Consider the following 22773-nt stretch of genomic DNA (forward strand, 5'->3'; position numbering starts at 1 on the left):
TGAGTTAAACCGGAAATTACAAAGTGAGTTTGCTCAGACCCATTTCAAAGAGTTAGAAGATGTTCGTGAAAATGAGAAAAAGTACGAACCAATCACCAGAGCCATTAGGGAACAACAACATAGAGAATTGGAAATACAAAAGATACGTAGTCAAAACCGTATGAAACAGTTGGTAAGATTTCAGCCTCAAGCATCAGATCGTCGAACGTTTGAGGATGTAGATTACGATGATGAGCCAGAAGTACAACCTCAAGAGCAAACGATGAAACAGTTGATGGATTCTAAAGTAGTAACACTTGGTTCTCTAGGAGCCCGATACCTTCCATAATCCAACGACAAGCAGTTTGGTATTTGGTACGATGAAAAAACAGAGCAGCCGATGATCGGTTCTGAACCGATTACATTTGATTATGATGATATTATATTAATCAGCTCTCAAAAGAAATACAAAGGGGGTCTTTGGAGATTGTTGACGAAAAACAATATAGTAGAGAAGGATCTGTACACCGATGAAGACTGGAACTCTTACAAGGACATATTGGTGAGGACAAACTTGCTTTTCCAAAGAAACAATCCCAAAAGTAGTCGTCCCAAATCAAGTCAAGGACTAAAGTGGAAACATGTGATAAAACCTATTTGGGATGAGTTGGTGAATGGAAAGTGGCAACAATTGGTTCAGGGTTAAAGGTTTACAATGAAAATCCAGTCGAATATAGGTACATAAAGAACTTCAAAGACCTCATTGACAGGTTACACTACATCCAAGCTCAGGAAGAAGCTGGGAACAACAACTTTCATAATGAAAAACTGTCTGTGGTTGATTTCCTTCACGATGAAATGGAAGACCTAATGGCTACACCTAAAGGGTTGAAGTACCTAGTCAGATGTTTGTCTGTTTTGCCTGAACATGTTATAGAAGGTAAAGGGTTTTGAACGACATCATTAACAAGTTACCATTCGAGTTACATGCGCCCAAAAACTGGAATCTTGATACGTACAACTACTGTGGGCCCGGCACCCAGCTTGACAAGAGACTTGCTAGGAGAGATAAGGGAATTAATCCCCTCGATGAAGCTTGTAAGAAGCATGATATATGGTATAGGGATCATAAAAACACAGAAGACAGGTGGGAGGCGGACAAAATATTACAAAAGAAAGCTTGGGAGAGGGTTACCTCAGATGATGCTGACTTGAATGAGCGTATGGTCGGCCTAGCAACAACAGGAGGAATGTGGTTGAAACGTAAACTCGGTATGGGGTTAGGAACTTCAGGATGTATCTACCCATCAGATATATAAAGCAATGAAAGCAAATATTTTTTACCCTATATATAAGAGAGGATATATTAGAACAGTGATCAGTGGTAAAACCAGTGATGGAGAAACTGTATATTGAATTTTCGAGTGGTATAGCAAGAAGTGAGTATAGAACTGTAATGCCAGTTTCAGAGCTCAACTTCAATGCACCCAACAACAATACAACATTCAAACTGGATCATGGAGACGCATTTTATGATTCACGCATAATGTACCACATTCAAGGAAAGTATGTGCAAAAATCTGATGGATCTGATTATCAAACTAACTCTACCGTCAAACTGGTAGACAACTTCGCGGCCTTCTTGTTTTCAAGAATAGAGCTGAGGAAACACAATACATTGATCGACACAGTAGAACTCCCCGGCATCACTAGCACTATAAAGGGGATTGTTAGTTACAGTAACACTGAAAAACAAACACTCTCAAGTAGTGGTTTCTCATCATCGTTTACAGGAGGTGGGAAGTTTGAAGCACTCGGTACACTTGGGCATTTAGGATTAGGGTTCTTTGACCACCTACGTTACCCGATGTACAAGGGAGGTTTTGAAATCACATTTTCTAGGAATGAAGATAATGATGCGTTGTTTCACTGGAAAGGGGCAGGGTCCACAGCAACGGATCCTGGCGATGGGAAAATTGTGATAGAGTCGTTTGTGTCACGAGTCCCCATAGTTGATTATACCAGCACTTCCAAAATCCAGTTAATTGATGGTTTGAAACATTTGAGTGACAAGGATGCTTTAGTCTACAACTTCTTTCAATGGCAATGCATCGACAAAAGAGGGGTGTTCGGTTCATCGTTCAGCTTCGATATTACAAGTGTTTACAGAAATGTGTACAATCCTAGATTTGTTATAATCGCACTTCACACAAACAGAACAAACACTCAGGCAAAAGATCCTAGTAGATTTGACAGCTGCAACATCAAAAATGTGTCTGTGAAAATTAATGGAGAAAGGTACCCTCAGGAATTGCAGAATTTTGATATTACTAATGGTATATACAGGATCATGTACGATCAGTACCTAGGGTTCCGAAAAATAAACTTCGGAGACAATAACGTGTTAGTAAACCTGAAATAATTTATTGATAACTCACCTTTGGTTGAAATTGACACACATCTACATCAACCAACAACAGACAGATCTCGAAGTGACATTCAGATTGAATTAGATTTTGTAAAAGCTATTCAAAATCAAATCAAAATCAAAATGTCTTTATTACGTGAACATTAAGTACAGTAATTTGTCAAAATATAATACATAATGCAAAGTTAGATAATTACAGTTTAATAGTGTCATCATTGTGAGTTTAGGAGGTTTATGCTTCAATTTTTAAAATCACGTGGTTCCAGTGTTAGCAGATTCCAGGAACTCTTCAATGGTGTATACAGGTCTCTTCAGCAAAAACTCTCGAAGTAGGTTCTTTAGTCTGTTTCCTGTCAGGCTGCGGAGGTAGTCTGGTAGAAGGTTTTTAAATTTCCGGCCAATGTATGAAGGTTTCTTCTCGTATAAAGCTGTTCTGTGTTGAGGTAGGGTGAGCCTTGAGGCATGGCGTGTGGGGTAATTATGGAGGTCCATGTGAGTCTGCAGATGTAGTTTATCTATGTGCAAGATGGCTTCATAAATGTAAAGTGCAGGTACTGTAAGTATGCCTAGGGTCTGGTAGGCCTGTCGGCAAGTTTGTAGTGGCTCAAGGTTTGCAAGGGTCCTGACTGCCTTCTTTTGGAGTACCAGAACTCTCTTGAGGTTTCCTTGGGAGGTTCCCCAGACTATAAGGCCATACCTAATGTGAGACTCTATTAGCGCATAGTAGGCTATTTTTGCCGCTTCCAGAGAGCCTACCCATTTAATACGTTTAACAACGTAGATGCCTGTACTAATTTTATTGCATATGTTGTTTACATGATCTGCCCATGTGAGTCTGCTATCGAGAGTTACTCCCAAAAACTTGATCTGGTTAGCCACTGATATATTGGGAATGCTTGCTGGTACCTCTTTCTTCCTGCTAAAGTGTACCTGTGTAGTTTTGTCAGGGTTTATTACTAAGTCATTTAATTTACTGTAGATTATGGCGCTCTCTAATGATGTGATAGAGTTACTGTACAATTGTTCAGCTGTGTCATTTCTTAGAAGAAGAGTGGTATCATCTGCGTACATTATGCAGCTCGTACTTTCATTTTGAATTAGAGCTGGGAAGTCGTTAGTCAGCAGAATAAACAAAATGGGTCCCAACACAGATCCCTGTGGGACTCCTCTAGTAATTGGTTGAGGACAAGATCTGAACATGCTAGTGACGCCAGATGTAGTATGCTGAATCTCCACAATTTGGGATCTCCCTTTGAGATAACTATCAAACCACTTGTTTTCCAGACCTGTTACTCCCAAAGCTGCAAGTTTTTTAGAGATGAGGCTGTGTCCTAAGCAATCAAAGGCCTTACTGTAGTCTAGGAATAAGGCAGTGACAAATTGTCCCTCCTCTATGCTGTCAATTATAGATTCGACCAGACTTATGATGGCAGATAAAGTAGATTTTCCCTTCTGGAAGCCATGCTGACAGTCAGTAATTAAGTCCTGTTGTGTAAGATGTGTCATTAGTCTCTTCAATACTATTTTTTCAATAATTTTTGAAAACGTTGATATTAAGGAAATGGGTCTATAGTTTTTTGGGTCAGTTTTTGGTCCTTTTTTGTGCTGGGGATAGACCTTGGAGACTTTAAGCTTTGTTGGGAATTGGCCCAGGGAAAATGATTTATTTATAATTGATGCAAGAGGATGAATCAATTCCACTGCGCAATGCTTTACAACTTTTGATGAGTATTCGTCTGTACCACTCGATGATTTGTTTTTTAGGTTGTGTATTACTTGACTTACTTCTTCCCATGTTGTGGCGGTCAGATCAAATGGTTGTATTAAAGGGTGGTTTAAGAGGTTTAGGTCCTCTTCTAATCTGCTGTCTCCTGGCTGTTGGTTGTTTTGCTGTAATGTCACTTCTGCTATCTGAGTAAAGAAAGTGTTTAGTTGTTCAGCTACCTGAAGAGGATTGTCTACCACTGCATCGTCAATGTTTAGCTTAGGACACGTTTTGCTAAGTTGTTTGGCATTGGTCTCTGTATGTATTATGTCCCATACAGCTTTGGATTTGTTGTCAGATGTCATTATTTTCTGTGTATTTGCATTTTGTTGCAACATCCTTAGTTTTCTGTCATACTTCTTTTTTATGTTTACCATAGTTTCTTTATCTTGTGCCCTTCCGGTAATTTCATAGGTGTTTGAGGCTCTTAAGTAGGCAGCTTTTATCTCAGCTGATTCTTGGTCATAGTAGTGAATTGGTTTACTCTTAGTTTTATTTTTGCTCTTCTTGTGAGGGCAGGAGATGTCAAGGGCAGTTTGCAGCACTCCTTCGAATATGTTATATGCTGTTTCCGCATCTTCAGCATTATAGACAGTATCCCAGTTTTTTATGGAAAGCAGTGACTTGAGCTGGTCAAGGTTTCTCCTTCCCATTTGTCGCCGAAGAGTTTGCGTGTTGTCGTCATTTTTACAAAAGTCCAGGCTACATATTTGGGCGGTATGATCCGATAGTCCAGTTTGTAAAATTGTTGCACTAAGGTCATGTTCTGGAATATTAGTGCATATACAGTCAATTGAAGTGCTTGTGTCAACTGTAATGCGAGTTGGTGGCAAAGGGAGCCTTCTTATGTTGTGTGTTGCCAATTCGTTGTCAAACATCAGGCTGTCCGGGTTGTTGGGTTTTAATCTGTCAATGTTTATGTCTCCTGTCAGAATAAACGACCTATTATGTGCTTGACTATTGTCCAGAATGTTTGATAGGATGTCCAAGCTATTTTGAATGTTTACCCCGGGAGGGCGGTATACGCCAAGGAGAAAGAGATGCTTCCCTTTGATTATAATATGTGCCATTGCAGCCTCAAATAGTTTTTCTTCGCAGTGGTTACTCATGTCTATGGCCTCTATATTGTTTATTAAGTTGTCTCTACAATAAATAGCAACCCCCCCCAGTCTATGTTCTTTTCTGCAGTATTCAGATACGAGAGAGTATCCTAGAAGTTTTGTGGTTTCAATATCGCTTTGCTTGAGACCGTGTTCTGTTAGAACCAAGAGGCTGGGGCATACTTCACTTAGTAGATGGTTTAGCCGGTTTATTTTTGTATTGAGACCTCTTATGTTTTGATGACATATTGTCAGGTAGTCATTTTTATCTGCTGAGTGCTGCCTAAAAAACAGTTTGTTTCTGTTGAAGATGACTCTGAGCATTGCGGAATTTTTATATTACTATTGCAGCTTGACATGTTGGTATGGTCTAGAAAAGAATTGGAGTGGTGTACGTCTGCTTGCACCAGGATCTGATGTCCAGGTTCCTGTGGAGATGGTGGCGGTAGAGGAAGGTGATGATTAGGTGTTGCCAGGGCTATTTCATCTGTCTCCTGTCCTAGTGTTTCCAAGAGAACTGGTGAGATCTGAAGCAGTGCCTCAGAAGAAGAAGTCATTGGCATCATGTTCCTAGTGACTGCAGAATTTTCCTGAGTTTTAGTCATAATCTGAAGGTAGAATTGAATATTCATTGCAAAAAACTCATCCAAACTTTGATTTTCAGGCTTCAGTTTTGCATACATAGGTGGCGATTTTTGTAAATTGTGTTTTTTCCTTGTCTGACTTACATAAAGCTGAACTTACAGGGAAGATGTGTTCTCTTACTTTAGTCAGTATGGATTCAGTGTTGTTAACGCAGATTTGTCTGGCTTCTGCGGTCAAGTTGTGGTGAGGCATAGTCCTGGTTGTCAATGTTGATTTAGTGTTGTTAACGCAGATTTGTCTGGCTTCTGCGGTATTGTCTGGTATTGCATCTCCACAGGGGAGCAGCGGCACCACAGCATATGTTGTCGTTGTATCTGAGGCACATTTCTCATATGACATTACTAGAAACATAATCAAATTCCTGTAAAAACAAATAAAAAAACAAACAAACAAAAAAACAAAAAAAGTAAAATAAAAATGATTAATTTTTTTCATTAGTAGGGGCAATTATTGTTTTCATGTCAGTGTTTTGTATATAAGAAAGCGTATAGAATGGAAAGTCAGCATAATTATACAGTTCGGCTATCCGAAGCTCAAAAACGTAAGCTTCGTACAGCGTACAAAAGACGGAAACCTACAGTAATCAGATTATCTAATGAACAGCTGTCTCATGGAAGTGATCGTATACTTCTTTCTGGAGAGCAACACAAAGCCGTTTCTAGAGCTGTTAAGAACAAAAAAGGTTTACAATTGCTTCTAAGTTACAACCAACTCGTATCTAATAAACAAGGAGGGTTTTTGAAGGAAATTATGGAAATGGTGGATTCGTCAGTTCCTGGAGGTAAACGCTTCATCTCTCCATTAATAAGAAGAAAGGTGGCTCCTTTACTGAGAGAAAAATTTATACCTTGGTTAAAGAGTTTAGTCGATGAGGAGTTGGACACCATTATTGAAAAAGACCCTACGAGTAGAGGGTTGAAACGACGTATTGGTCGGAAGCTTGATGCATTGTTGTCTGTGAATAAAAAAAAAGAGATCTTCCCGCTGTCTCTTGATGAAATAGAAAAATTAGCAGGTATATTAAACATTAATGAGTTTAGAGGTGTTTTCATGCGACAGTTACTTCCAGACAAACCTACAAATATTGAACGTGGTATTGTAAATCTTGGTGACCTTTTATCTGGTGGTACTCACTGGACGTGTTATGTGAAACGTGGTGAAAAGAAATTCTATTTTGATTCATATGGCGATGTCAATCCTCCAATAGAAGTAGTCAAGTACTTGGGGCCAAAAGGGTTGGTTTATAACTCAGAGCGTATTCAGGGGTTTGACGATCCTCCTATCTGTGGACATCTGTGCCTGGAGGTTCTACGACGAGATTCAGTTGGTGAGGACTGGGAACATATTCTTCGTAATATAAGATACAATAAAAATGCATGGAAACCGTGGTTTTATTTTCAACAGATTTGGAGAAGAAATTGAAATTGGGTCAATACCAACTCAACCCAATTCAGACCCTTTTCCTGACGAGATAATTGAGCTTGCAAGTGATGTATCAAAAGTCTCACAAGATTTATCCGAAGTCAAGAAATTATTGGAATCGCATTTGGTAAAATCGGAAAAAATAATAAATGCGATCGAGATTGTCCCCACTAGTGCCGTAAAAGGTGAAAAGATATGGGGCAGCTTCCTACTGAAAAACCACCAGAGAATCGGTCAAGTGAGCAAAGCAGTGGAGCCATATGATGTGGTTGTCAAAGTTCAATTGAGTGAATTAGAAGGCAAGATATACATCATGCAGAAAAAATTCAACAACAAAATAAAAAATATATGGAAAGAGGTTTTGAAGACTTCCATGATGGAAGTAACTTCATCTAAAACTTGTATAGAATTATAAGTATATAAAAACTGCAACCATGCCATTACTCAAACTAACTGGAACTGAGTCTGTACTGACTCTCCATCTAGAACACCCCATCCACTTGGATCCAAACACAGAGTATTATATGGCTCTTGTTGGATTTTACTCTGAGAACAACATATACAACTTGTTGCAACATGCAAAAGTCTATTTTTGAGAAATACATTTCATTCCGAAACCACTGATACTTCAATGTGGTTACTGGACCATAGAACAACTTGAAAAGAGTTTCAGAGATTACATAAAATCGTTGAATCTTAGTATAAATTCTGACGATTTCAAGATCTTTAAAGATGGTGACAAAATATCAATTAATTCTCCAATTAAATTCTACTTGGATAAAACCGTTAGTGATCTCTTAGGTTTTGAAAAATCTGATGCAACAAACTTACAAAAAGAATCGACTTACTTCAACTCAAATAAAAATGTAATTGCATCGAATCCACCAAATCTCAGAGCCGTTGATGTCATCGAGATACACTGCAATATTGTCAACAACAGTCTTGTCAATCATGATGTTCACTCTCACAAACATTTGGAGACAGCAATCCTCTACTCCTTTTCCCCTAATGTACCACACGGCTACAAAATATCTCAATCACCTCAAGAAAAACACTACATACCTCTTCGGAGCGGTTTACGAAAGATTCAACAGATCACAATCACACTTGTATACCAAAACAACCAACTGCTCCAGAACAACCATATAAACAACATCGTCTATTTAGATCTAATCAGTAAATCACACATACATACTCAAAATTGTGGTAAATAAAAACGCGTGGTGTCTGCGCGGTGGCGGTGACGGGACAGCGATGACATGCGTGGTGATTCGCGCGGCGCGGTTCTGACCACCCATTCTCACACTCTTAGTCGCTCTCTAACAATTCTGTCCCAGATTCGGTCTCACACGGTTTGTCCCAGAACCGGTCTCAGGTGCTTTGTCCCAGGAACGGCCATAGTATACTACTACTACTGTCACTGGTGGTGCCTTCTGACTTGACAGTCAGTTTCTGTGGATCCCTACCTGTCTGCATATCTTTGCTTGAGGTCTTTAACTCTGCCATAACTCTAAAGGATGAATTCACTAATGAAGCTATATCACTAAGGAATAAATGCCATGAAGTCTTAAACGCCCTTAATTTGGAGTATAGGAGACAGCAAGAAGACATTGAAATGTCTTTTTATTTGGACAAGGACTCTGAACAAAGAATAAATGATCAATCAATCAATCATTCTTTATTACAATATCATCAAGACATGTGATAGAGTCAAGGTACAAAATTAGTGATTCAAACTAAAGGCTTAATATTCTGCTTCAAATGTTCATGTTGTCCTGATGCAGTTGGTGTTTTCTATAAATTCTTGAAGAGTGTAGACAGGTCTCTCAAGCAGCCACCTCTTAAGTTCCTTCTTCAGCTCCAGTCCTGTCAGGCTTCCCAGGGTTGGCGGGAGCAGGTTTTTCAGTCTTTGGCCAGCGTATGTTGGTGTTTTCTCCTTAAGGGATGTGCGATGTATTGGCAGGATGCATTGTGACGCATGCCAGGTATTATAGGAGTGGAGGTCTCTTCCTGTAGGGACATTTGTTCTGTCGACGTGCAGTATGACTTCCTGTATGTAGAGAGCCACCACAGTCATTATTCCTAGTGTTTCAAATGCTTTTCGGCAGGACTCCTGCGGCCCAAGGTCTGCAAGAGCCCTTATTGCTTTTTTTTTTTTTGAAGGATAAGTATTCGGTTGACATTAGCAGCTGATGTTCCTCCCCATATAATGAGGCCATATCTGATATGGGCTTCTATTAGTGCATAATATGCTGTTTTTGCTGCTTGAGTACCACCAATTTGTTTGATCCTTCGCACAACGTAAATACCTGAGCTGATATTCGTGCACATGCTGTCTATGTGGTGATTCCAGGAAAGCTTATCATCCAAGGTTAGCCCGAGAAATTTCATATGTCTTTCCATCCTGGGGTCTCAAGAATTTCTTCTCTCTTCCTGCTGAAATTCATCTGGGATGTCTTGGAGGATGACTGCTAGGTCATTTGCTTTACAGTATTGAAATGCTTTATTCAGAGCGGTTGCTGTGTCTGTGTAAAGATCATTTGCACTGGTGTTTTTGAGCAGTATCGTTGTATCGTCTGCATACATTACTGTCATTGTATTCGGGTTCTGAATATAGCTAGCAAAATCGTTTGTCAGCAGTATGAATAAGACTGGTCCCAGGACGGATCCTTGGGGCACACCACGTGTCACTGGCAATGGGTTGGAGCGGTGCTTGCTCGTGACACGGTTCTTGGTTTGTTGCAATTCTGTGACCTGCGTTCGCCCTTTCAGGTAGCTAATGAACCAGCTTTTTGACAAATGTCTTACTCCAAGGCCTTCTAGTTTTTCTGAGATTAATTCATGCCCTAGGCAGTCGAAGGCCTTGCTGTAGTCTAGAAATACAGCTGTGACAAAATTTCCTTTGTCAATTTGTTCTACAAGAAACTCTACCAGGCTCACTATGGCAGAGGTCGTTGACCTACCTCTTAAAAATCCGTGTTGGCTTTCTGTTACAAGATGTTGGTGGTTGAGGTGGCTCATAAGTCTTCTCAGTGCTATTTTTTCGATTATTTTGGAGAATGTCGATATCAAAGAGATCTATAGTTTTGGGTTTCTGTCGTTTCTCCTTTTTTGTGTAGAGGGTATACTTTGCTTATTTTGAGGTCTGAGGGAAAGTGACCATTTTGAAAGGATTTATTTATTATGCCTGCCAGGGGGGCTGTCAATTCATGTTTGTGGTGTTTCACCATCTTTGATGAGTAGTCATCGACACCACTTGAGGATTTGGATTTTAGGGAGTCAATTATATCTTCCACTTCTTTAGGGGTGGTTCTACTCAAAAGGAGCTCTTGATGGGTGTTTCCTAATGTTTGTAGGTTGATCACATCATTGACTTTCTCTAGTAAGTCCGAGTGTTGTTGAAGGGTGGTTTCAGCTATCCGGGTGAAGAATGTGTTCAGGTGTTCAGCCACCTCTGCGGGATCACTGGTCATTTGATTGTTGATTTTCAGCTGTATTTTTGTATTCCTTTCTTTTTTCCCTCTTCTTTCTGAGTTTATTATCTGCCATAAGGCTTTTGATTTATTGTCAGACTGTTCGATGAATTCAGCTGTTGAAGTTTGTCTTAGGTTTCTCAGTTTCAGATCATAACTTTTCTTTTTGGTGATCATCTCTGCTCTGTCCCGTAAGGTGCCTGTTGTTTCATGTTTGTTCAACGCTCTGATGAAGTCTTCCCTGAGAGTTTTAACTTCTTGATCATAGTACATGATATGCTTGTCTGCTTTTCTGTATCTGTTGTTTGATTTTCTTCTAGGGCATGTGTGTTCCAAAGCTGCTTGTAGGATTGCATTGAATATGCTGTAAGCTGTCTCTGCATCAGTGCTCTGGTGTACACCGTCCCAGTTCTGTTGTGCAAGGAGTGATTTAAGACAGTTCAAGTTCCTTGTGCATAGATTTCTATTCACTGTGGCCTCTATACTGTTATCTTCAAGTTGAATGTTCACCCAGCACTGCTGTGCAGTGTGGTCTGACAGGCCTGTTTGAAAAACTTCAGCGCTGATGTTGGTCTGTGGGAGGTTAGAACATATGCAGTCAATTGATGTTGCTGACTCAGGGGTTACTCGAGTTGCAGGCAGTGCCAGCCTTCTTATATATCTTAATACTAGCATCGGTAACTTCAAATAAATCTAGAAACTGCTCAACAAGATATTGCTTTCAGTTCAAAGACTGGGAGGTGGAGAGTCCAACGTCAACATGGGTGCCAACATCTGGGAAAGAGGTACTTGGGATTATCTCTTCAATGAAAAGCAAGACATCTGCTGGCCTGGACGATTTCTCTTCAGTGATGCTCAAGTACTGCCGTTATGAATTATTGACTCCATTGTTACATGTTTGCAATCTCAGCCTTGGCCAGGGTCTATTTCCGAGTAAAATAAATACCTCTAAAGTTGTACCCATACTTGATACTTGATACTTGATGTCTTCGTCTTTGACTGGTAAAACCAGATAGACTGTGTCAATTTTGTTTAAAACTGTTTGCAATTTGTTCAGAACAATTTTGTCAAGTATTTAAAACTATATACACTATTTACAAAGGTTTATGGTGGCAGGACTAGAACAGTGGGTCATCTTCAAGTTCCTTGAGTGCATAGATAGGCCTACTTGTAAGTCTGGACCATATGGCTTCCTTGAACTTAATAGTGTTCATATTTCTGATGCTTTCCGGTAGGCTGTTGTATAGTTTGACCGCTGCTATTGGAAAACTGTTCAACGATTTTGAAAGGCTACATTTTAGGGTGTTTAGGTCTTTTGCATGGCGGGTGTTGTAGCCATGGACATCTTGTCTTCTCCCAAACAGTGATTCATTCTCCTTTATGTATATAAGCGAGTTCATTACATATTGGCCTTGAACCGTTAATACCCTGAGGCGTTTGAAAATAGGCCTACAATGCTCCAGATGGTCTGAAGATGTAATGATGCGTAGCGCCTTCTTTTGGAGAACAAGTATTCTGCTGCATGCTGATGCATGGCCCCAGAGCAGAATACCATAGGCTAGGTGGCTGTGAAAAAGTGTGTGGTACACCGTTACCAGGCACCGCTCTGGTACAAAGGTTTCTCAGTTTTCTCAGCAAGAAGATAACCCTGGAGAGTTTTGTGCAGACTTTGTCTATGTGGCAATTCCAATTTAACTTCGGGTCCAGCCAGAAACCGAGTAATTTAACGGCCTCATCACAGTCCTCTATGACATCTCCATTTTTTAGAGTACAGAATAACAGTTGTGTTTTTTCTTCGTTTAATTTTAGTTTGTTTGTTCCTTCGATCCCATAGGAATTTAGCTTGCTAAGTAGTATCTTATGCGGCACACAATCGAATGCTCGGCTCAGATCACAGAGCACAAGAGCCATTAATTCGCCAGCCTCGAAAGCTTCCATTATCTTTGATGCTATGGATAATAAGGCAGTGGTTGTAGAACGTCCACTTCTGAAGCCATGTTGGGTGTTGCTGAGCAGATTGTTGGACTCAAAAAAATCAACCAACTGTTTTTTCATTATTGACTCCATGACCCTTAGACACCACTGGCAGAACTGAAACTGGCCTGTAATTCACCAGTTCCTCAGGATTTTCTTTCTTGTAGATGGGGACTGTGGGTGCAATCTTCAAAGCATCTGGAAAGATACCTGGACTTAGACACTTGTTTATTACTACTGATAGAGGATTTGCTACTTCATGGATCACCGCTTTCAAAACAAAGCAAGGAACACCATAGATATCCGGGCTTCTAGAGTTCTTTAGCCTATTTACTATTTTTATAATATCTAGTGGCCGCACCTCTAACCAGTGGTCTAATATAGGCTTAGGCCTATTCGCAATATACAGAGGGTTAAAGTCCATCTCCGGAAGGTTTGTCACTATCTCTTCAACAGCCTCTATGAAGAAATTGTTTATGTTGTCGGGACTTTCTGAGCAGGAAGCATATGGCTTCTTAGGTCTGTGTGAGTTTATAATATCCCAGGCCGCTTTACACATGTTGGAGGATGACCTGATGGTGTGGACGTTGAAGGCCTTCTTAGCTTCTGTTACTTCCAGTCTGTACTGTTTATTTGTTTTAAAATATAATGCATAGTACTCATCACGGTCTTTTGGTGAGACTGCTGATTTATAATGATCATTTAAAAGAACTACTAAGTTTTTAAGCCTGCGCAAGTCTGCTGTATACCAAGATTTATCTTTAAACTGACATTTAGTTCCGTTTTCTGGATTTTTTTAAAAGGTTTTAATGGAAAAAGTATGTCAAAATTGTAATTAAAGGTTTGAAGAAATCTATCAAAGGAGTGCTCAGATAAATAGTGATCACCCAATTCAATTGGCCAGTTTACGTTTTTTAGAGCCCTCCTTAGCAAAGGCAGCTGTTCATCCTTGATGACGTGCTTTGTAAAACTATACTTATCATGCCATGAAACTTCTTTGTGTTTACCATTTCCCAAGCTTGACTTTATTGTCATAATAACTGCACTATGGTCCGCAATCATAGGTTCAATGACTTCCACCTTATAATCCCAAGAATCAAAATTTGTAGCCATGGAATCTAGGCATGCTGTGCCTCTTGTGGGTAGTCTGTTTGAAATGTATAGGCCATGACTAATGAGCATGTTTGTAAATAAGAAGGGCAGCAAACACAAGTTAGAAAACTAAAAACCCATTTCGTTGGTGCCTACATTCTCCAAGTTGGTAGAGAAAATAATACTGGCAAGAATATTGGTCCATCTGGAGGGAAATAACCTACTTTTATCAGCGCAACAAGGGTTCACCCAGCAAAAGTCTACTACAACTGCACTCGTAGATCTTGTAGAACACATGATAAATAAGATCGAGGAGGTTGAAAGCGTCGTAGATTTCTACTTCGACTTAAGTAAGGCCTTTGATTGCTTGGATCATGCAATGATACTGACTAAGCTTGAATACTTGGGCTTTAGGAACACTGCTTTGTTATGGTTTGCAAACTATTTGAAGGATCAAGACCAACTGGTTGAACTTAAGCAGAACATGAAAGGAATAAAGGTCTCGTATAGATCCAATAGACTCCCTGTAATGAGAGGTATACCACAGGGTTCTGTCCTAGGGGCTGTTCTGTTTGTCCTGTTCACATCTGACTTTCCAGCATACATGGAACCCTACAGTAACACCATAATGTATGCCAATGACACAGTTCTTTTGATTTCTGGAAAGAAAGAGAGGCACTCGAAGTACAGTCATACATTGCATTGAATGTAGCTGTTGAGTACTGTGCAGTGAACGACCTTGCTTTTAACGAATCAAAGACGAAAGCAATGACTCTTGGCAGCTTGAAAGAACAATTGTCAGGATTCCCCAACCTCGACTCTGTAAATTCAGTAGAGCATCTTGGTGTTGTGGTCGACAATAGAATATCGTGGATGGACCATGTTGATAAACTGTGCGGCAGACTGAGTAATGCCATCTGTGCAGTTAGAAGAATCAAGCATGTTGGCACAGAGGATATAGTGAGAACAGCTTACAACTCTCTGTTCGAGTCCTATCTCAGATATTGCATTGTCTTATGGGGCGCTAAGGTGAGTGGCAACCTGGAGCGTGTTCTCATCATTCAAAAAAAGGTTATAAGAATACTGGCGAGATAGCTGCAGGAGTGCTTTTAAAGAAATGGGAATATTGACAGTCACTAACATCTACCTGCTGGAAGTGATATACCTAGCATCCTCAAGACAACTGCAGCGCCACATGGACACTTACACCTACCAAACCAGGAATGCCACAGACTTTGCTCTGCCGATTCACCACAGTAGTTGCTTTCAATCAAAGCCTTCATATGCTGGAGCCAAGTTTTTCAACATCCTTCCTGACACAATCAAGAGAGCTGACCCAATTATCTTAAAGAAAAAACTTTAATTATTTTAAAAAAAAATCTTGGTTGCTCCGACCGTTCTACACCATAATTGAATTTCTGGACTGGCCAAATTTTACTATGTAAAGCAAGTTCTGGACTGAAATTACTATTACAAATGTATTGTATTAAGTGACACCATTTTCAATCTTGAAGATTGTAAAATAAAGGGAGGAAAACAAACAAAAACAAATAGGCACCCCTCTCCAAGAATGAATGGTTACTGAAAATGAACCTGATAAAGAAACTTTGAAAAGAAGACAGTGTACAAAAACATCCAAGCTTCAGCTAACGAACATCCCACTTTCACTCTACCATGAAAGTCATGGGAAAGATATGTTGCAGCTACTTGAAAAGGAGTTTGGTCAAAAACCATATTTTGTAAAGCCTAGCCTCATAAAACCTGGTGCAAAACATCGGGAAATTGTTAGGGGAGTGAAGGCGTAGTCATGTAGTTTTAAGAGCAATGATTTTGTCATAGTCATTGGTGGCACCAATGATATTAATAGTACCTGTGAGAGTGGCATTGCAGTTGTTTAGGTGGAACTGCTTGCGTCATTACAAAACACTAAATGCTTGATCTCTACTGTACCGCCCATGTACGATCTCAGTCCTCACTCAAAAGTGAAATAATTAATAAGGTACAATAATAGTAATATTAAGGAGCTAACACAACCTTTTACAAACATAACAATTTTAGATCTGGGTTTCAAACCTTTTAATATGTTTTTGAAAAGGGGAGTACACTTTCATAAAAGAAAAAGTTTATGATTTGTCTAGAGATTAAGCAAATTATTGAGTCGTGGTCTGCAGAGGATCCTCCTTTGGGGACCTTGACTTGACCACACTGTTCAGCCTCCTTTGATCCAAGCATCCCTGTCCCATCCCGAGACCATAGTTCTCCCTCTTAATCAATCAAGTTATTGAGTCGTGGTCTGCAGAGAATCCTCCTTTGGGTTCTGGGACCTAGACCGCTGTCACTGACCACACTTTTCAGCCTCCTTTGATCCATGCATCCCTGCCCCATCCCGAGACCATAGTTCTCCCTCTTAATCAATCAAGTTATTGAGTCGTGGTCTGCAGAGAATCCTCCTTTGGGTTCTGGGACCTTGACCGCTGTCACTGATCACACTGTTCAGCCTCCTTTGATCCATGCATCCCTGCCCCGAGACCATAGTTCTCCCTCTTAATCAATCAAGTTATTGAGTCGTGGTCTGCAGAGGATCCTCCTTTGGGTTCTGGGACCTTGACCGCTGTCACTGACCACACTGTTCAGCCTCCTTTGATCCATGCATCCCTGCCCCATCCCGAGACCATAGTTCTCCCTCTTAATCAATCAAGTTATTGAGTCGTGATCTGCAGAGAATCCTTTGGGTTCTGGGACCTTGACCGCTGTCACTGACCAAACGGAAAATTTTTGACCTATTGTCAACATTTATCAAAGAATATGCTATTGAATTGGCCTCCACATTAATACATCTGTTCAATGGCTCAGTGTCTGAGGGCGTTTTTCCTGATGATTTAAAAATCAATAAAACTATTCCAATATTGAAAAATGCCTCAAATAAAATAAATCTCGACTTTTTCGGGCCTATTTCTATAGCTCCTGTATTTTCTGTATTTAAAGTTTAAAAACAATTTTTCACAATAGGCTCCTTGACTTCTTAGAATCTAATGGTATTTTATCTCCCTGTCAGTTTGGTTTTAGAGCCAACAGAAATACTTCATCTGCAACTGCTTATGCTTTAAGGCAAATTCTAATCTTCTTGGACTCCAGGGAACACACTCTAGACTTATTTTGTGATCTGAGCAGAGTATTTGATGTGGTCTATCACCAAATCCTGCTTAGCAAGCTTGAAAGATATGGAATTTGAGGAGTTGCACTGAATTGATTTTATTCTTATTGAATTGGTCAAGTTTAGTCAAGTTTAGAATTGGCCAAATCCTCAAAAATGAAAACACTCATTTATCAGAATTCTCGATAGTCAAGACAGGAGTACCTCAATGCTCAGTGCTGGGATCTCTTTTATTTCTTCTTTATATAAACGATCTTCCTGATTTCCTTACCAACGAGCTTCATTAGCTTTCTCTGATTGTATCCTTTTTGCAGATGATATCTGTTTGAGTTTCAATTACCGTAATTATCAAGTTCTCTCCCAAAATTTTCTTGAAACTTCTTAACTGGTTAGCTGCAAATAAACTTCATATCAATCTGGCTAAAACTCAACTCATGGAATTTCATTCCCAAATTACACAAAACCTTTCACATCATTTTTTTTTTCAATGATCACTCTTTGAACAGTGCTCTTTTCACCAAGTTCTTGGGTGTCCACTTAGATTACAGTCTTAAATGGGACTCCCACATAAATTACCTTGCAAAACAGCTAATTCAGCAGTTTATGCCCTGAGGTGCTTATCTTCATTTGCTTCCCAGGAAACTCTCAAACTGCGTTACGGTCGCTTATTCGAATCCAGAATTAGATATGCCATAATATTGTAGGGTTTTTGTGTTGCCAATTTGTCTAATAGTGTCCTCTGTCTGCAAAAGAGGACTCTGAGAGTAGTTTGGGGGATTGGACCAATGGGAGAAATGTAGCCACTTGGCCAGAAGAGCTTTCTGTAGTATACAGGAGGCCCTCGGATAGATGCTGATGTGAGGCAGCAGGTCCGATCACATATTAGGTTGCTTATTCAAACCTTTTGTTTTGCACGAGATGTATAATATATATAATTACGTTATTTTTGGTATTAGGTATAAGTTTGTTATTATTAATTATTTGTTTATTATTGACTGATATGTATTGACTTACACAAAAAACTTAATGTTCAACTTTGTCAGTAAAGATTCAATTCAATTCAGTACACTCTCCTACGTTTACTAATTTTTCACTAATAAAACTATAAATCTGTGATAAACAACTTACAATTATGCAAATTCAACAAGGTTATAACTGAATACAGCCAAGAACGAGTCACAGTTTCCACCTGATATTGGCAAATAAACCGCTCTCACTGATGACGAAATAAAATGCAGATTGAAAGGTTTTTATTTTATTCATGTAACTGATATCTTCACCCGTCACTGTACAGAACCTGGCAGCATTTGGAAATCTCATAAGCAAGTGGGATAATTTCTGGAGACGATATACCGGATGTGGGGCAATTTAGCCAGGCCACCTCTATCCGATATATCGGCACGTGTGTCTTGTAGTTTTAGTCTGATTTTTATGTTAAGTTTTGTTTGTCCACAGTTTCAAAGACCAAGTTGCTGTGATAACATCTATAGATGAGCGAGAAGGTGAAATATTAAACCCCGAGGTCGAGAGTAAGACAACTCGAGAGGCCTGTGTTCAGGTACATTCTCAATTACAGATACATGTGTGACACTGCTACTTTGTTTTGTTTTATTTTCATTGATCTTGCAACAAACCATTAATTTCAGGTTTTACTAAACTATTTTCACAATAGACAATTTTATTTTAAACAACAGATCAATTAATCCATTAAATCATTTATATGAGTAAAAATGTTCTCTATATATTTCAAACAACCGTTATAAGCTTTTTTATGAATAATGCATTTTATATAACATACGGTGGGATTAAGTTTTGGTTTCAGTTTAGTCAGTGGCCAAAAATGCACAGAGGCTGTTACGGCTCTTGAGCCTATAATATATCATGATACTGCAATCTCACCGATGTTGCTTATTACATTGTCTATATATTAATCAGTTTGAACAGCAAGCATTTTTTTTTTTTATTTGTGAAAAATTAAATATTAATTAAAATATGAAGTATTGTGTCTTTTTTATAAATAATTAAATAATAGTTAAAAATATGATAAACACTTACCATAAAATTTCTCATAATCATGTAGTCTTAAATACTTGAGAAAAATAAAATGTATTGTTATTATTCACTTTTTTGTTTCAGTCCAAAAACTTGTCTGTCAAACAATGACAATTTAACTGTATAATTTACAGTGTGTTCCACATGTTACTGTGTAATTTACAGTGTGTTCCACATGTTACTGTGTAATTTACAGTGTGTTCCACATGTTACTGTGTAATTTACAGTGTGTTCCACATGTTACTGTGTAATTTACAGTGTGTTCCACATGTTACTGTGTAATTTACAGTGTGTTCCACATGTTACTGTGTAATTTACAGTGTGTTCCACATGTTACTGTGTAATTTACAGTGTGTTCCACATGTTATGCACTCTGAAGGGATTTTGGAAACGATAAGAGATACAACAAAGATTAAATTTACAAAGTTTTTCGTAATAACAAAACTAACAAATAAAAGTAGCTAAGTTAATAAACTGATTGCGTTGTTCACAGAAATTATATGACAAGGTCAGTCTAAAAACTACTCTTGCTGATATTTTTGTTATTGATTTGCACAATAGTATGTTAGTTTCAAATTATAACATATTTTATAATCTTGTAAAAATTAAAAATCATCAGAATGACACAACCAATAATTATTAACTAAACCACATTTATTTATTAGTCATGTTATTACACACAACTTTGTCCATTTAATCTTTGATCTTATAGTTGCCAAGATTTCTTCAGTGTGGATAAAATTTGGAACATACTGTAAATATGTAAAACAACTCTTTTACTTTCATTTTGTATGCTTAACACACAGTATCACTTGATGCTTTAATAAAGTTCAAAATGGCCTTCATTGGCATCAATATAGCATTGCACTCATTTCTTTTCGTTTGCAAACACCTTACCCAACTGAAGAACAGTTATTCCTCGAATGTATGCCGTTATCGCAGCTTTAAGTTCAACAATCATGTGTGGTCTGTTCCGATACACTCTTTGTTTTGCTGCACCCCATAAAAAGAAATCGGAGGGCATTATTATCAGACCTTGCAGACCACAAATTCTTAAAAATGATTTGTTCACCAAACACGTTGTACAGGAAAAACCATTGATATGTTAGATGTATGTGCTGTTGCTCCGTCTTGTTGGAACTAACCATTATTCATTTCCACTCATGTTAATTGATTCATGAAATTTTCTAAAATATCAGAACAATAAAGATTACTATTGACTATGTTAGAAAAAAATTGGTCCCACAACACCTGCTTTACTCACAGCAACTCAGATTCAAATTTTTGCTTTGGACTGTTCGTGTAAAGGATCCGGGTTATTTTCCAACCATAGTTGAGTACTTTGGGAATTTACATAACCTCCCTCACAAGTGAAACCACAGTTATACATGAACTGTATAAAACATTACGTCAAGGATGTTTTCGGAATGTTGGTCAGAGAAACGCTGAAAACAATGACAATAATTTAGTGTCTTTTCATTATCTGAAGGTATCAGCTGTTGAACACACCTTACTTTGTATAGAAATAGGTTAAGTTCTTGTCTGAACATTAACCTAATTCTCTTCCTCTGTTGGTGTCAGGGTAGTCAACTGGCCAAACACTTCTTGGTATCAAACGCCTTTTATTCCTTTCAAGAGTCGTGGGTAGCCGCTGGGAATATTAAACTAATTCTCTTCCTCTGTTGCTGTTGGGTTAGTCAACTGGCCAAACTCTTCTTGGTGTCAAAAGCCTTTTATTCCTTTCAGGAGTCGTGGGTAGCCGCTGGGAATATTAAACTAATTCTCTTCCTTTGTTGGTGTCAGGTTACTCAACTGGCCAAACACATTCTTGGTGTCAAAAGCCTTTTATTCCTTTCAGGAGTCATGGGTAGCCGCTGGGAATATTAAACTAATTCTCTTCCTTTGTTGGTGTCAGGTTAGTCAACTGGCCAAACACATTCTTGGTGTCAAAAGCCTCTTATTCCCTTTAGAAGTCATGGGTAGCCGCTGAGAATATTAAACTAATTCTCTTCCTCTGTTGGTGTTGGGTTAGTCAACTGGCCAAACTCTTCTTGGTGTCAAAAGCCTTTTATTCGTTTCAGGAGTTATGGGTAGCCGCTGGGAATATTAAACTAATTCTCTTCCTTTGTTGGTGTCAGGTTACTCAACTGGCCAAACACTTTTTGGTGTCAAATGCCTTTTATTCCCTTTAGAAGTCATGGGTAGCCGCTGGGAATATTAAACTAATTCTCTTCCTCTGTTGCTGTTGGGTTAGTCAACTGGCCAAACTCTTCTTGGTGTCAAAAGCCTTTTATTCCTTTCAGGAGTCGTGGGTAGCCGCTGGGAATATTAAACTAATTCTCTTCCTTTGTTGGTGTCAGGTTACTCAACTGGCCAAACACTTCTTGGTGTCAAATGCCTTTTATTCCCTTTAGAAGTCATGGGTAGCCGCTGGGAATATTAAACTAATTCTCTTCCTCTGTTGCTGTTGGGTTAGTCAACTGGCCAAACTCTTCTTGGTGTCAAAAGCCTTTTATTCCTTTCAGGAGTCGTGGGTAGCCGCTGGGAATATTAAACTAATTCTCTTCCTTTGTTTGTGTCAGGTTAGTCAACTGGCCAAACTCTTCTTGGTGTCAAAAGCCTTTTATTCCTTTCAGGAGTCATGGGTACCGGTGGGAATATTAAACTAATTCTCTTCCTCTGTTGGTGTCAGGTTAGTCAACTGGCCAAACACATTCTTGGTGTCAAATGCCTTCTATTCCCTTTAGAAGATCATGGGTAGCCGCTGGGAATATTAAACTAATTCTCTTCCTTTGTTGGTGTCGGATTTGTTTTCTGGGTGTTTGGTCACTCAGGGTTTTTAATCATAGCATTTAAATCCTAGACTCCTAATTGCAGAGTACTTTCCTCTTTGTTTAGGACTATTGCTTCAAGATTTATAAGTGACTTTTAAGTTTTATAATTTCTTTGTTGGCTAAAATTAAATCTTCATTTAAGGTTTTTAATTTTTTTTTTGTGTGTACCATATTGATTTCTTGGGTTACATCATGTGTGGTTCCTTCATTTTCTTCTTCAAGTCCAAGTGTAATATCAATTTATATCCATTTGTCACAAAACCAGTTTCTTTGTGACTTATACGAGCCATTAATCCTGCTGTAGACAACGATGTACACTTAAAATGGTGCCATTTATAACATAGCCCCTTACATAAAACAGGTTTACATTTGTGAACACTCTTTGTACACTTTCCACATGAGTACTTAACCTCTTTCACCATTTTATCTGCCCCAAATTATTGTTGAAAATATACAGATGTTGCAATAACTTCTTAACAAACCATGTATTAGTAGTTATATACAAAAATAAATATTACAAATTTAATATAAATAAATAAGTTAAAACATAAATAAATAAATATTAAAACATATAAAATTTCATTTAATAAAACACTTGTATAGTCAGTTTCATTGAAATAATGTAGCAGATAATACTGTAATAAAACTGTTCTTATTTGGGCTAATCCAATAAAAACACAACTTTCAAAATAATGATAGTCCAATTTAAATTTTAAAGCAAAAAGTTCAAACCTGATGTTGGTTTGGAACCCGGCACTTTCAGAATTACAGGAGATGTCTCTACCCACTGAGCTATCTCAGATGGTTGATAGTGACAGGCCATCAGCAGTTGATAGTGGCAGGCCATCAGCAGTT

At 38.7% G+C, this 22773-nt stretch overlaps 1 protein-coding gene across 3 annotated transcripts in view; it reads left to right on the forward strand.

Annotated features, from left to right (window-relative positions):
- The window catches only part of LOC124358054, an 86524-nt gene that overhangs the window by 51328 nt on the left and 12423 nt on the right, over positions 1-22773 (forward strand). For all 3 annotated transcript variants that reach the window (XM_046810338.1, XM_046810340.1, XM_046810339.1), the window contains one exon: positions 18488-18590. In XM_046810338.1, the coding sequence (XP_046666294.1) occupies positions 18488-18590 (103 nt within the window). The remainder of the gene's footprint in view (positions 1-18487; positions 18591-22773) is intronic.

Source organism: Homalodisca vitripennis, chromosome 3 (assembly GCF_021130785.1).
Source record: "Homalodisca vitripennis isolate AUS2020 chromosome 3, UT_GWSS_2.1, whole genome shotgun sequence".
Classification (NCBI taxonomy): Eukaryota; Metazoa; Arthropoda; class Insecta; order Hemiptera; family Cicadellidae; genus Homalodisca; species Homalodisca vitripennis.